Source organism: Nilaparvata lugens, chromosome 3, assembly GCF_014356525.2.
Source record: "Nilaparvata lugens isolate BPH chromosome 3, ASM1435652v1, whole genome shotgun sequence".
In the NCBI taxonomy this organism is placed as follows: domain Eukaryota; kingdom Metazoa; phylum Arthropoda; class Insecta; order Hemiptera; family Delphacidae; genus Nilaparvata; species Nilaparvata lugens.
In genome coordinates, this window is record NC_052506.1 from 13,723,791 (window position 1) to 13,741,277 (window position 17,487).

The 17,487-nt window shown below is 31.7% G+C and overlaps 1 protein-coding gene across 1 annotated transcript in view; it reads left to right on the forward strand.

Moving 5' to 3' along the window:
- The first annotated feature begins 1,285 nt into the window (after positions 1–1,285).
- Positions 1,286–17,487, forward strand: part of LOC111060434 (molybdenum cofactor sulfurase 3) — a 31,389-nt gene continuing 15,187 nt past the window's right edge. The window contains exons 1-8 of the mRNA XM_039425431.1: positions 1,286–1,821; positions 6,589–6,745; positions 7,938–8,048; positions 8,950–9,216; positions 10,928–11,179; positions 12,842–13,118; positions 14,944–15,060; positions 15,988–16,143. Of these exons, the coding sequence (XP_039281365.1) occupies positions 1,752–1,821; positions 6,589–6,745; positions 7,938–8,048; positions 8,950–9,216; positions 10,928–11,179; positions 12,842–13,118; positions 14,944–15,060; positions 15,988–16,143 (1,407 nt within the window). The 5' untranslated portion in view covers positions 1,286–1,751. The remainder of the gene's footprint in view (positions 1,822–6,588; positions 6,746–7,937; positions 8,049–8,949; positions 9,217–10,927; positions 11,180–12,841; positions 13,119–14,943; positions 15,061–15,987; positions 16,144–17,487) is intronic.

Consider the following 17,487-nt stretch of genomic DNA (forward strand, 5'->3'; position numbering starts at 1 on the left):
TAGACTATAATGGATCAATATTATTAGTATCTTAACAGTAGCCAACCTTTATAATATATTTAGATCTAGGCTACTGTATTTATAAGTTTTTGCAGTAGTACGAAACCTATATTTCTGGAATAGATGCAAGGTGTTGAATTTCAAATTATCTTTTGTTCACAAATACAAAGAAAATAGTATTTGTAAAGCTGGGTTTACACCAAAGTTACTAACTTTGAGTCTAAAAAGTCTATTAACCCTATATAGATTCTATTAGATTGAACGGAACTTGACAAACACATCATGTGTATGGATAAGTTATTTTCAATCCAAAAGAATCAATAAGGATTAAGTTATTAACATTTTGTTAATAACTTTGGTGTAAACGCAGCTTAAGTGATATTCAATTTATTGTTATATAAACAGGTAGAATTGATGTGAGAGATGAGAGGAATTCAGTTTGCTCTCAATAATGATCTATGAGCTACAAAAGTAAAACATTATCTTAATATCTTTGAAAATAAGAACATAATGTATTCAATGAGATATTGTTAACTTTGCTGAGTTTGTGAATATATTGTGTTATGGTATTCCAAAAGATATATAAAACTTAGTTGATTATAAAATATATTAAAAATAATCATTACTTAGTTGATATTCCGATAATTTTTCAGGTTGATCAAGTAGATTATTCTAGAATTGTTTATGGATTTGTGCCTATATTTATTATATTTCCCCGTAGATTGTCAAATTATCTGTATATTGAATGAGGAATTACAAAAATTGTACAAAACTTGAATGAGATACAGAATAAATTATTATCAGATTATATAAAAATATGAATATTTTGGAGTTGGTGAGTTTTGGAACTGACCGACTCAGTAATAAATAATCAGTAAATAATTTTTAAAAAATTATTATTCAACGTAATATATCTGAATAAAATATTGTTGTTCTACGGCTGTATTTGACGGAAATTACAAAAATGAAGTGTGAATAGGAATTGAGGAAGCCAAGTCACAGAATAGATAAGAGTATACATTGTATACATACTGTGCCCAAGTTTCGAGTTTTTAGGATTGTAGAAGCACACAATTTACAAGGAAAATTTTATCGATTTTAATCGTTCAATATTCCAGAATCATTTCACTTAAAACATTTATAGATTATATAGTACGGATATTTTCCTGCAAAAAGTAAGTAGGTTAATGAGCAGGAACAGTAACTTTTACTACTTCATAGTGCGCGCCATAAACTTTCTATAATATTCACAGCGCATGCGCAAATTGTAATTTGCAGTTTGCCAGCTGATTTGTCATTTCAAGCAGACAACTCTTTCAAGTTCACACTACTTCACAAACAATCAAAACAAGCAACAACACTGTGACAACACCACGCTTGATGTTTGAAAGAATTATAATATTACTGTTGAAATATGTTTTGTTAAGTGCATCTGCAGTATTATTCAATTAAGTTCTGTAAGCTGTCTTCAATGATCAAGTTGAATATTCTCATTGGATAAGAAGTGATTTAATGAGTAGTGTCATTTTTTAAGGTTATGGTTAGTCGTGCGGCAATTTTGAATTACTACTATATCGTCACAGAAGCTTATCATTATTTTTTACGTTTTCGTTGTTGAAAACAACTCAGGCATACGGTAATTACGGAAAAAAGTTATTCCAGTTGATGTCATTGTGAACTATCGTCAAACGATAAACCTTACGCTATTTCAGACTGAGAAACATTGTTCTCAGTTTGACTTGTGAGCTATAATGTTTTCAGGAAGTGTTTCTACTGAACTGAATGATATTATTTTTGATAAAGAATATTCTCATTTGAATGGTGAGTGAAAACAGCTTATTTAATCAAGTCTCATTTACTTTGTTAATTTATATTTTACTTACAGTTTTCATATTTAATACGGTAAATCGTTACGTAATCTACAGAATAATCTCTGTATAGTAGGTAGTTTCTTATAGGTAGGGTATGCTATATATACCATTTTGAAACTGCCCACTTTGAGATTTTTAATGATTGTTATGCAAGTGAATTATAACCCACTAAATAAATATTAACTGTAATAACTATATTTGTTTATAAATTATTGCAACTGTAGGCAACTCAATGATAGTCTTTTGCAAAAGTTTTAGAAAAGTTTATTAGACGTCTTGGCCTTGGCTAATGATGATTAATATTGATTGATTTATTTCTGCCTTGCGGATTAACACTGGCTGATAAAAAGAGATGGTTTTTTAATCCATACATTCTGCACTGATAATATGAAATTAGTAAAAGATCTCTAACTTAAATTTCATATATAAGTTTGTAACATAATTATGTAAATAATTCATTATATGAGTTTTCTCTGCTATAGTCTTCCTATAGCCTACATATGAAGAAATATTTGTTACAAACTTCCATTGTTGTATGCAATACTGTAATAATAACTCATAATATAACTCAATTTTTTCAAATAGCTCATAAATGCATAAAATAATAGGCCTACTTTTATTTTGATTAGGCTGATTTTTCCTCAATAATCAAGTAGGTAGAGTTATCTATTTATTTCATGAAATTTTGTGTACTCTATAGTAGCCCTAATGTGAAGACTATTAAGCTGCATTTACACCAAAGTTATTAACAAAATTTTAATAACTTAATCCTTATAGATTCTATTAGATTGAACGGAACTTGGCAAACACATAATTATGTTCATCATGTGTATGATAAGTTATGTTTAATCTAATAGAATCTATAATGATTAACATTTTGTTAATAACTCCTAAATCGTTATTTTGAACATAAAATAAAAATGTTTAGTGAAAGTAAGAAAGCATAATCATCAGTAATGTTCTTCAATGGTTTATCAATGTAATTACTTGTTCCACTATTACTTTTATTCTTTCATGCATGAACAATATCAAAAGCTGTCATGATAAGCATTTATGAAAGGTAATTAGGCCGACTTCAACTTACAAAGATAAACCCTTAAAGGAAATCAACTATCAGCGGATCGAGGTGACTGAATTTACATAATTTTCCGTTGGTTCCACTATCTAGGAATTTTAAATAGCTTATATATTACAATAGTGAATAATAGGTGAAAGTAAAAACCTGAAAGACTATGAAAAGTATTTAGAGATTCTTAAATAACTAATGAAATTTAGTTTTTCATTTTTGACTTGGTTGAAGTCAAGATTCTATTGAATTTTACTCAAAAATTTAGTTTTTATTAAAATTTTATTATCCATTATTGTTATTGATCTTTATATTTTAATGTCTCATGTTTGTGTCTTATATTTCTCAATAATGTAATTTAATTATATTCTTAGGATATATCCTGATCAATTCATTAATTTATCTCTAATATTAATGATAATCTCAAATATGTTATAATTTTTCTTACAAAATAATTGGTGCTGATTTGCTACCATTTTTAAGATTGAAGCTACCTCATATGTTCTCCAATTTTTGAATCTGGAAAATGAATCATTATACAAGTCCATTATAGTTTGCAACTTTTCAAAATATAGCACTATATAAACTGTACATCCTGAACAATTTGTACTATTTTACAGTTATGTCTGTTCACCATCATCATCATCAGTATTCTACCCTAGGGCAGGTCCATACATGATTATTCCTTCTCCATTCCTCCCTGTTCTGTGCTATTCTCTTCAGCATGAAGTATTTTTCCTCTTCCCTGACATCATTCACCATCTTCACTCTCCTTTCCCCCCTGCACCCTCCCTCCCACCACAGTCCCCTTCCATTGCTGTCAAAAGGAGGCCTCCATGCCTCAGCAAGTGTCCCAATCAGTTCCGCTTCCATATGTTTGTTCAGAGTGGACTATTGGAATTTGAATGAAATCTGTAGATTTATTTTTCTGGTTGAGGTGAAATAAAATTGCAAAACCCATCTATGGGAATCAGTCATGTAAACATTGTTGTTTTTACACAAATTTGTGATATTTCATAAGATCAACAATACTTCTACTCACAGTAAATAAATGACAAGCCGTCAGGCTCGCTTCGCTCGCCATATCCGTCTAGCCAGGGTCTCCGACTGGATCGTCCAAAAATGAGATCAGCGGGCTCGCTTCGCTCGCCTGCATTTTTCATTCGGGCATGCTTCATTCCATCAGAAAGTCAAAGTACTTCCTCGCTTGATTCAATAACCGATTAATTTCAATTATTTAGTGCAGGGTGGAAAACTTCGTTAGGATATTATGAGAATTATTGTACTCCAGTCTTTAAAATTTTTCCACCTCAGCTAAACCTGTGTACTAAATATTTTTTGAATATATTTCCATCAATTATAGAAAAAGGTAGAAAAACGCAGATTGTGGCGTATCTTTTACGTTATTTCAAATTCCTTCTAACACATTATTACACCCTAGCTGAGCTTATGTAGTAAATTTGAACAATTTCTGTTCATTTGTTCTCGATAAATCTGAGAAATAGCAGAAAAACGCAGATTTTGGGCGTTTCTTTGGAAGTTTTTCCAAATCCGTTTTAATTGCGCCTCTAAAGGGCCAACTGAACATACCTACCAAATTTGAACGTTTCTGGTCCGGTAGATTCTTAGTTCTGCGAGTGAGTAAGTGAGTCAGTCAGTCAGTGAGTGCCATTTCGCTTTCATATGTATATAGATAAATCATGCAATATTGTGGTGTTGAATATTATGTACGGTATCTAAGAGATTTATCATCTATACACAATTTCGTAGTTCCTATTCGGAGTGATATGGTTAGCAGAGAAAAGTAGGGATACAATTTTGCCGTGCTGGAGCGGCCAGCGCTCTCCAGTCTCCAGTGAGTGTTCAACTGCTCATGATAAGCATACGTAGTTTCCTCTCTGAAAGCACTGAGTCGACTGAGTCTAATCGACAAATTGGCAACTGCTTCTTCCTATAACTCTATAGAAATAACTCTATAGATCTTCTATAGAAGATCTTAGGACCTTAGCGGCCGCATCCTATCTTAGTGACCGCACATTCTGGTGCACTATGTTAGTGACCGCGATTGCATGGTTTCAAATCAAGAGAATTTGTAGCAACCTCTAGTGTACCACAGGGATCCATCCTCGGACCACTGCTATACAACATTTTCATGAATGATGTGGTTTACTCTCTGCAGTGTAATGCATTTCTATATGTCGACTATCTTAAGACTTATAAGAGCATCCAGTCCCCTTTAGATACATTGTTGTTACAAGAGGACATAGGAAGAGTCGGCAGTTGGTCCAAAACCAACTTAATGCTCATTAACTGATAAAACAGTCTTATGACATTGCCAAGGAAAAATCTCTTCGATTCCTTCAGAACCTGTACTTGACCTTTAAATTTAATTGAAACATTGATAATGAATAGGTTCCAATAGTCTAATAGAAGAATGGATCTTGTGTTTTATAGTAAAATGTTGTTAACAACAATCCCGACACTCTAATCCATGCTTACATGATAGATGGAATACAACTGAAGCGAGAAAACACAGTGGTTAACCTTGGAGTTACGTGTGACTCAAAACTTATTTTCAACGAGCATGTTGATAAAATGATTAGGAGAGAGAATTCAAGTCCCCACGTATCTTTGTTTGCTCTACTGCACATTAGTGAGGAGTGTCCTGGAGTTTGCCTCAGTGATCTGGCAAAGAGAAGGGATCACTTCAACACAAAAAATCGAGGCTGTCCAAAGAAAATTTGTCAGAATGTTGTGTGGAAGGTGTTTTCCTCAATTTTGCAGTTCCAGTATCGAGACCCCTGCAACTTGGCAAATTTAGAGTCCTTGCAGTGGAGAAGGAGGAAATTTGATGCAATGTTTTTCCATAAATCTTTGCGTGGAGTTCAGGGACACTCTGTGGAAAGTGTCGGGATTGTTGTACCATCTCATGCGTTCAGGAGGCACCGACCCTTCAACCCATGCATCAAAAGTGACTTCTCTCCAGTCGAAAGATGCACCTAGATCGCCAACATTTTGTCACCAGCTATTGACCTTCTTCTTACCAAAAAACGACTTCACGAGGATGCTTTGATTTTGCCCTTCGAGAGAGCTTTGACTGTAGCTTCAACTCAGCTACCATCCTGACGTACTAAGTCAATTTCTGAGCTGTTCTGCTGCACTAGATAACCCTACATAAAAACTAATTGTTATGATGCATATCTTTTGTAACTTACTTGCTTTTGTTCAAATAATTCTACTTATCTCTGTAATTGGCTGATTTCCCTCCATTTCTCTGCTCCGCATATTCCTCCAAGTCGGAACTAATTTTATATGGACTATAGTCTAACTAACCTCTTTAAATACGATCACCTTTACTTCGATTTCCCAACATTATGGAATCGTCGCAATAAAATAAATATGCATTTTTTAATCTATCCTCCCTTTAAAAAACAAAATTATCAAGACAACATACCTGATATTGTATTTATTCTATCAAAAATTTAACCTTTCCCTAGCACATATAACAGTGTTAACAAAACGTTTATTAAACATGTAGGCCTATATTAATTCATATTTTCACAGTAAATAAATCGCTTTGAATGAAAGTTTGCTGTTTTCTTATTAATATTTTGATAATTTTCATTCTAAGTAGCCTGTATAAATTTCTAGGTGAAACGTATCTGGATCATACTGGTGCTGCTTTATATACAAATAGCCAAATAACCAACATTGACAATGATCTCAAGAGGAATTTGTACGGCAATCCCCATTCTGGAGGCCTTGCAAGCAAGAAAACTGTTGATACTATTGATCAAATAAGATACAGGTCAGTGAATAGTGTTACAAATAAGTATATTTTCCTCTCCTTGGTGAATCTGCTCAAAATAGCTGAACAATTTTCGATAGCTTAACAATTACTTACTTAATTTTAATAATTTGATTGTATGGTATTTCTCCATAACTGAAAGAACTGACAACATCAACGACTTATTATTTCAATTACTTACTTAATAACGATTATTATATCATTTAAAAATTTAATTTATTCTATCAAAATTTTTCTAGAAAAATAGTACAGGCTCAGCCTAGTTTTCCTCCAATGTCATAATTGTATTATGATTATAGTATTTTATACAATAAATAAATAGGATGATGAAAAATATCTAACGAAGATGAATCCAGAATAATCAAATACTTTCCATTGAACCTGTTGGGTAACCCAATTATGTATTAATTTTTCCTCTCACATTATTCAAAATTTAAACCTATTTGTGATATGAAAAACAATAATACAATAAACCATCCTGCCGGCCACGTTAATAAAGTGGTCTGGGATGTTGCAAGCTTTAGTCTGCTAGCACTGCTTGGTCGTGGGTTCGAATCCCGCCGGTAGACATGGACGTTTCATCATCTTATCAATCATCCTTGCACAGGTAAAACGCTTGTGAGCATTATCCGCATTAAAAAAAGTTGAAAACGAAAATGGTTTTCTCAAATTTAATAATTTTTGTTTTTTGCTGTTCAACACTCTATGAAATATAAATAGATTAGTCGGTATTTTTAATCGGTAATTCACACAAAAGTGACCTGGCAGTAGCGTGGCACTGGCTCTTTGTCATTTCCATGCCACTACAATATAAAAATTATTATATGGTCTAATTTAAACAGAAGTTGCGTTTCGCCATTCCAACTAAAATTTGTAAAAAATATAGATAAATAAATAAATAAATGAAAACTCTGCGTTTAAGCATATCTTATGGTAGTTGAAAAAATCAGTGTCACGCCACCGTCACGTCAGCGCCCCTCAACTCCGTGTGAATTGGGCCTACGATATCTATTATGTTAGATACTAGTTCAACCATTAACTTTGGAAAATATTTTTTAAAGGATTCTCAAGTTCACACGCGATTACCGCTCATAAGCCTCTCAAAAATATTACAATTTACAATAAAGCTCATTATTAATAGTGTTATGTAAAAAAGCCAGAATTATGTTAATTTATCACTTTTTTATTTTAGAGTTCTTCAGCATTTTAATACTAATCCAGAGGAATATAGTGTTATATTCACATCAGGAGCAACAGCTGCACTGAAAATAGTGGCAGAAACTTACAGATTTGGAGATGCAGGTAATAAATGAGAAACTCATAGAGAAATGTAAATAAGTCTTGATTGTCAATTTGTCATTGACAATATTCAATTTTTCATTATCCATATCAACTCCAGTCAGTCGATATAATATAAAGCACGAAACAATAAATACATTCATCTTTCACGGACTAGAACAATATTACAAACCATTCAAAGTTATAGAATTTTGATCCAATTATTTTTTCTTTGTATTTTGATTTTTCATATTTTACGGTGTCATTTCAAAGTGGAAAGGAGTTTTAGTAATTTGAAATGAATGAACAAAAACTGATTTCGAATTATTTTAGCAAATTATTTAAACTCTTTTCCACTTTGAAATAAAACTGTAAAATAGGAAAAAATTGAAATCCAAAGAAAAAATAATTAGACCAAAATTCTATAACTTTGAATGGTTTGTAATATTGTTCTAGTCCGTGAAAGATGAATGTAACAAACAATTCTTAACTCTCACACCGATTGCAATCATTTGTAATCACTAAGAATCATTTTAATCATCCAGAATTACACAAATTACAGAAAATTACCAAAGGCTTATATATTAAGCCCAAAACGTTTCCAATTCTAATTTATAAAACAGTTCAAATGTAGCTAGGTTTTGTGTCACTTAACATTCTTCAATGATCCATTTTGGTCTCCAGACAGCCAATAATTTCATTAGAATCTTATAGTTTTTCTTGAATCAGCCAATTTATAAGGAAACTTATAAGTTTATTTATTTACTTTCTAATAATTTATTTAGTAAGGAAATTTATTTACTAAGGAAATCAATCATTAATTTTCAGAATAGATTCTCTCAGTATTCTTTCTAAATGAAAAATACCCAAAAGTAGAATGCATTTCAAAGTCCAGTGTTTTCACTAAATTATCCGTCTCATTTCAGGAAAAATGGAAAATTCGTTCATCTTCAGGACAATCACACTTCAGTTCTGGGAATGCGTGAGATCATTGCTGCAAGAAATATTGAAATTGAATGCATTTCGTTTCATGAAACATTCAATAGTTTCAACAAGGAAATTGCAGGAAAAGCATCGACCCAACACAGTCAAGGAAACTCTTTGTTTGTTTTTCCGGCTCAATGTAATTTCTCTGGCTTGAAGTACCCGTTATCATGGATCGAAAAATGCCAAAAAGGGATTTTGAATGAACGGTAAGAAATAGTATTCACTACTTTGATAAGTTAATGTTGGTAAATGTTGGTCCAACACAAACATATAGGCATATTATATTTTCAGTGGTCACTAAAATGCCATGTCGCTGAATATATAAATAATAGATCTTATGCAGTTGTCTTCAAGAATGAATCTTACTTTATTTATAAAATAGAATTATAGTACCTTTTTTTTAATTAATAAAATAATATATTTAAAATGCAAATTATAACAATTAGTTGTTATACAGAGTGAGTCATATGTATGGGAACCCTTCAATAAGTTGGAGACTGTTGTAGAAATAATACTGTAACTTTCAGGATAAGTTATTGATCGAATAATCTACCTATTGACGTACAACTGAATTTCAACCCCTCATAAGGGGGTGACTAAGGGGTTGTAACTAGAATATTTTAAATGTAAACACCCATTGAGTGGTACATCATTTTAAAGACCTTTTTAAAACAAGGAAGATGGCATCGATAAAAATTTTCTATGATACTAGTATCCAAAATGACGGCTGATTGAAGTTTTAGTTTTTAAAGAAATGAGGGGTTGTTACTCAAATATTTTAAATGTGAACACCCATTGTGTGACACATAATTTTAACGGCCTTTTCAAAACGAGAAAGATGACATCGATAGAAATGTTCTATGATACTTTTATCCAAAATGGCGGCTGATTGAACTTTATCAATTTATTTCTTCAAGAACTAAAACTTCAATCAGCCGCCATTTTATATAAAAATATAATAGAACATTTTTATCGATGTCATCTTTCTTGTTCTAGAAAGACTATGGAAATGATGTACCACACAAAGGGTGTTTACATTTAAAATATTCGAGTTACAATACAACCCCTAAGTCACCCCCTTATGAGGGGTTGAAATTCAGTTGTCCGTCAATAGGTAGATTATTCGACCAATAACTTATCCTGAAAGTTACAATATTATATCTACAACAGTCTCCAATTTATTGAAGGGTTCCCATACATATGGCTCACTCTGTATATCTATTATATGTATGTAATCTATTATTTTATTAATTTCAAAAAAGAGTACTTTATAATAATATTTTATAAATGAAATAAGTAGCCCTGAATTCATACATTTTATGAATCTTACTCTATATATTATTCTATTTTTATTTATTTTTTTGTTGATACAATTACAAATCATATGAATATGATGAGGATAGAACAACAGGCATAGCCCAAAACAATTCTGTTCCCAAATTTTGATAAATAGAAAAATGTCCGAAAAAATAGGTTATGTTCTTACTGAGGAAAGTTGAGTTCAATTTCTGTCGAAAAATATATATGAGTATCATCATTATGCTCTTTTTAGAGTAGCCTATTACACTTTTTAGTATCCCACATCCACTTGTACTGAAACTCCAATTACAAACATTTCATAAAATTGATGTTGCTTTCCATGACGAAACACTATATAATAACTTTGTGTAGTTCAGAGGCTTCTGAGGCTGATGAAGCTCCTCTTCAGGAGTGAAATGCATTCCTCAATACTCCAAGAAAAGTGATTGGTTTTTTCAAATATTTACAAGTAACACAGTGTCTGAACTACAACAAAGTTATTTCATAAAATTTCTAAAATAATAGAAAGACTTTGAATTTTCAATCTGAAAACTTCCATATTTTATATTTAAAAATGCCTCATTTCAGCCCTTCTCACTTATAATTTATTTTTGATAGGTCGAATTGGGCTTGTCTTTTGGATGCTGCAACATTTGTCTCCACATGTCATTTGGATTTGTCAATTTTTAAGCCAGATTTTGTAACAATGTCATTCTACAAAATGTTTGGCTATCCCACTGGATTGGGTGCTCTTCTCGTTCGCAACTGCAGCTCACATCTGTTGGATAAAGTGTACTACGGTGGGGGAACCGTTCTAATGGCACTCAGCTCTGAGATGTTCCACGTGAAAAGGCCTCTATTACATGAAAGGTTAGTTGTTGCTAAAATCAAAACATCATGTATACTTCTATTATTTCAAATAACTTTGACACATTGTTATGAATTACTTTTTTCTACCTGATGGGGTCAGTTTCTTTTTTATTATTATTCTTATTGGACAATATTCCATGAAGACTTTTATAGATTGAAGTAGATTAATGAGATGACCTTGAAGGGAAATAAATGCATCACCCTCAATCAGTTTAATGAATTGTGTTCATTGGTGATGAGTGGATTTTGAATTTTCAATTTGAAGCTCAGATTTTGCAGGTCGGACACAGCAATGTCTCCCGGCTACATATAGGCCAAAAAGTTATTGACTCTTTGAATTTTTCCAATCTTTGTCTTTTGGCTTATGATTGCATATGCATAAATAATAAATAAAATTATCTAAATCATGTTTTCAAGTCATAGAAAACCCCCAAAAGCCAATGTAATGTCAGAGATTGTAGCATTTTGATGTAGCATAACAGTAAATGCATGTGTACTTGATGTAAACAATTTAATGATGATTAATTATTTATCTAACTTGTGTATAAATCTGTAAACCTCGGCCCTTGCGGTAACACCAATCAATATGACCAAAAACAAGCTCCAGCTAAATATATTGACACTAATTACAAGAATATTCATATGCCCAACAAATTACTTGATTAAGGTCCAATATCGGGGACCGAGCTTGGAAAAAATTTATTACAAAAGAAGAAATTATAGTAACATTCACACACATGAACTCGCTCACTCACTTCCATCACCAACAGTCGACGAAATAATTATTATCAACTGTTTCTCCAAGGATGAATAATAATTATCTTTTTAATGTCCTTCAGCGAGTTTTCCCAGGGATGAGACCTAGTGCAATCGAATCTTTATATTATAAACTTACTGTGTTCTGAATTTCGTGAAAATCGTTAGAGCCGTTTTTGAGATTCGGTGAAATACAAACATATAAACATCCAAACATCTAAACATATAAACAGAAGTTGCACGTTTAATAGTATAGGATATGCTCAAAAAATTACTTGATTAATGTCCATATGCACCATCTCGATTTAGGGTATGATCACATTGGATGCGTGTATGTGCAAGTGCACGTCAGATCATGCATGGTAGTCATTGAAACGCGTGCACGTATACGCATTCAATGTGATCATAACCGAAAACGCAGAATTAAACACCTTATGTGGCAATGCCAACATGTAATCGTAGATTTGCGTTAAACGTAGATGGTACACATATGGTTTGTGATTTTGTATTCAAATTTTTTCAAATAAGTGCAATATTTCTAAAGTGTTTTATTCATTGTGATACACTCTGTGATTCATTTAAAGTATTATGTCAACTTTCAAAAATTCAAAATCTTCAAATCATTATTCCTGGATCAAAAATCAAGTGACAAAGCAGTGTGTGATATCATGACCTCAAACTTTGGACAACATTACGGTAACTTTTTATAAAAAATTTTTGGAGAGAAATAGTACAGGCTCAGCCTATTTTTTCATTCAATATCATAATTTATATTATGATTGTACAGTAGTATTTTGTACAATAAATAAATTAATAAATAAAATAAATATGGTCATTAGTAGGGTTAACTAATTAATATTAATCAACACATCAGGTTCAAATTGAAAAATTATGTTTTTTTCGTAGATTTGAAGACGGAACTTTAAATTTCCTCTCGATTATTTCGTTACAACATGGATTCACTATGCTGAAAGAGCTGTATACAGACATGAAAACCATTGCTGAACACTGTCTTGCTATGGCTCGCTATTTACACCATAAACTCCTCCACCTCCATCACTCAAATGGGAATCCGGCCGCTGTTTTGTATCATGATACGGACTTTGAAAACCAGTCCACACAAGGAAATATAGTCAACTTCAATATTTTGAGGTGTACTGGTGATTTCGTGGGTTATGCTGAGGTAATATTTCATTCGAAACCATCCCAATTTAATTATAACAAATAAGTTTTACTTTCTTAATGCACATCCGAGTGATTCGAAACTTCTTCAAGATTTACTATTAAATCTATCCGGCGTGATTAATGTGTTGCATATCCATACGTTTTCACTATTGACAAAACATTTATGAAGTGGAAAATGCACTTAATATTAGTAGTGACGATCGTTTCGACCTGGTGTGGGTCATCATCAGACAGTCTGAAACAGACAGGTCGAAGCGATCGCCATTACCAATAGTAAGTGCATTTTTCACTTCATAAAACTGCGTTTACACCAAAGTTATTAAAAAAATGTTAATAACTTAATCCTTATAGATTCTATTAGATTGAACATAACTTATCATACACATGATGAACATATGTGTTTGTCAAGTTCCGTTCAATCTAATAGAATCTATAAGGATTAAGTATTAACATTTTGTTAATAACTTTGGTGTAAACCCAGCTTAAGAGTTTTAAGATAATTGAGTTTTAAAATTCAAGTTTTAAATCTATTCCATAGTAATAATAATTATATTCTATTTGCAACAAAAGTATAGTAAAACAATGTAATAAAATTAATAAAACAATATAAAATCTTTTAACACCCTTTATTTTTAAAAAAAACGTTAAAATAGTTTAACAAATAGTTTTGGTGATATCACACCATCGTCAGGTTATAAAATAAAATAAAATTCAATAAATGTTATTAATAGTTGATACAAAATAAACATATGCTTAATTTCATATGATTAATTTATTTTTGGTTAAAGTTATTAAATTTAAATTTTAAATTTATATATATTTTTTTAATTTTAAATTTTATCTATTCACTTTTAATTTTATCAAAAATAGGATCATTTAAGTCAAATTGGATTATATTTATTGAATTGAATTATTCCTATTCAATTTTGCAGTTTTATAGATATAAAATTCTTCTTTTATATTCAATTTATTACCTTCATTACCAAGTCAATGAAGTGTTTTTATAAAACAATGTAATACAGTTGAAAAATGTCAGATAAATTATTACAATAACAGAAAATATCAGTCATAAAACAAAACTCTAATAACTTTTAAAAATTCATGGAATTATGATATAGATATTGATACAATTTATTAAATATGATACCAACCAGTAACATGGGGGTTTGAATTGACTCTTCCATCAAAACTGAGTGTAATTGATGCCTGATCACTTCTCTGATTATCACTGTTCTAGTTTTACTCCTCTGGTACATGAAAACTTTCACTTATCTTGTACTTTCATAGGTTTTGTTCTACCTGAGAAGAAAATATTCCACTCTCCTGTTATTCCAAAAATTTAATTTTGATTATTCAACTACCTAAAATGAAATAAAATGAAAACGATTTTATTCATTCAAAGAACAGTACAATAACAGAAAAATCAGTATCTTATCATCAAAACATAGAACTTTTCACATGAATATAAAAAAGTGAACAACTACAAGACTTGACCTATTCCGGACTATGTGTAACCTCATCTAAATTTGGGAGAGGAATAGCACAAGTTACCTTATTTTTTCTCTCCCTATCATCTTGATTATGTTCTTATTTTATAAATCAACAAAGAATATAATTATTTAACATCTATATATCCCATGGATATCCATTAGATATCTAGGGATTTCCTGTGGCTATTTTTGAATGGATATCCCAGGAATATTATGTGCTGGCTGGGAATGATAAGGTTGATTGGGTTCAATCACCTTATTCTCGCATTAAGCTGTAGAATTTATGAGTATTTTTCTTATTATGAAAGTCTCAATAATTTTTATAATTTGAAGGTACAAAACTTGGCAAACCTGCATAAAATACACTTGAGAACTGGATGTTTCTGTAATCCTGGTGCTTGCCAACGTCATCTGAATCACAGTACAAATCTTTTGCGACATCACTTCAAGGTAATACAACTCATTCCCAACACTCTATATTTAATATTCAATGTACAATGCCAATATAATTCAACTTTTAAATATAAGAAATCTCTTTCTGAATTTCGATTTCTGAACAAAAATCCAGTGTTTGAGATCCAAGCCTCAGTCGAAATCTTGAAACGTCCAGAAACCATCAAGAGCAGCATTCAATTGATCAAATCTTATATCAAACGCAACAAATCCACCTAAGAAAGATTCAGAAAATGATTCATTTGACGATATTCAATTCATGATCATAAATATTCAGCCGACGTTCATTCATGGCAGATTTGAAGGATAATGAATGCTCCAAAAGTCCAGGAAAAGTTACAAACTTTGAGTGAATTGGATGAAATTTCGAACGTTGACTGACGACCCTTCAAGATTAAACTTATGCTCCTAGATTCAGAGGGTTTCCATGATCGCGTTCACCGCAGATCGTCTTTATGGGCATGAAATTCCCCTACTGTACCTAATGAATATTGAAGTGAAATGTGTATCTTGTTTGGTCAAACATCTAGTAATTTATTATTGAGAGATGGGCTATGATTTAATTATGGGCATGGAATTTACCTACTGTTCCTAATGAATTGTGTATTTTGTTTGGTCAAACATTTAGTTCCTAATTTAGTATTGAGAGATTGGTTATGATTTAATTATGGGCATGCCCATAATTATGTTCCTAATGAATATTGAAGTGTTTTGTGTATCTTGTTTGGTCAAAAATCTAGTAATTTAGTATTGAGAGATGGGTTATGATTTAATTGTCAGTACTTATTGGCAACAATTGCAACAAAATTAAAAAATTAAGACTTCTCGATTCTAGTTATTTGTAATCGATCTAGTAATGAATGAAGTTAATTCGTTTTCCCAAGAGCATATCCATTCAATTGTGGTGTTGTCATTTGATCGCAGCAAGGCCATGTGTGTGGTGACGATCAGGACCTCGTGGACGGCCAGCCGACGGGCTCAGTGCGGGTCTCGTTCGGCCCCTACTCGAGGAGGGCGCATGCCGACCAACTCATCAAAATGATTGAGGATTGCTTTGTTGTCAAGCCTGCCATTTACAGGGCAAGTATAACAGTCGTCAGGTTCATTGACGGCTCAAATTATATATTCAGGCTAAGTATTTAAAGTATTATGTCAACCTTTAAAATTCAAAATCTTCAAATCATCATTCCTGGATCAAAAATCAAGTGACAAAGCAGTCTGTGATATCATAACCTTAACCTTTGGACAACATTAACTTTTTACCAAAATGTATGGAGTTAAATAGTACAGGTAAAAACGGGAAAAACGATTAGTTTGTGTGCTCGTGTAGCTGTGTGTAATAATATTGTTATTGTTTTAGTTTATATTTTACCAGATTTGGTTTAGTTTGTTGTTGTAGCTCATTGCAAGTTTGTCTTTTTTCATGACAAAAATTATTTTATTATGAATTTTCTATCAAAGTTTTAGACTCTTTGTTTATGACACGTAAAATAAAGGTTATTGACTGTAGTTTTGGATTATTGAGGGAGTTGGTTAATTTTCCAAGAGAGCTAGCCCAAGGTAAGTTACTGGACTCCCCACTAACAAAAAGCTATAAGAATTTACTTCTTTACAAGGCGATAATTTTATAAGTAGTTAATTGTGAAAAGTAAAATTTACTCTATTTAAAAGAGTTGGTACATGGAAACTTGACTTGTAAGTACTGTACTAGATGTGGAGTTAGAGAAAATAGTTATTTGTATATGTATAGTGAAAAATACCGCTTTTTCTCCCAGAGGGGAAAGATTGATGCCCGAGGCGAAGCCGAGGGCAACAATTTCCCTGAGAGAGAAAAAGCATTTTTCACTCGTGATGTACACAACATTTTTCCTCCAACTACATTTTTATTTTTATAAAGACTGCAAATAAAATAATTCTAAAAAACTGATGTGACCAGTAACAATGTGTTACAACATAACCTAAGAAGTAAACAGCTGGCTTGTAATCACAGTTCACCGCTGACAGCGCTATAAGCTATATGTCGGCGAAAGTTGTAACAACAATGGCCGACTCATAACTACAACAATGATGAAGTTCCTGTTTCAAATTTGATTATTTAATGGGAATATTCGTTGGCTGGTATTTCGAATAATAAGATATATTAAAAAATATTTATAAATTTTTATAGTATACTGATATGAAGTATGTGATACTTTTAGCATACAAACATATATTTCATATATTGATCAAATTTCTGGTTGAGGTATTGAATTTAGTTGGTTTAATTACTACTCTATAATTATGCTTCCTCATCTGAGCTTAGACCACCTAACCTATTTCAAATGTAAGTTTTTAAAATAGAGATGCTTCCAATGTTATTTAAATGGAGTTACTTTTACGCTCAAGGGAGTTTTTCTGTTTTTCCACCCCGAGAGCGGAAAAGTG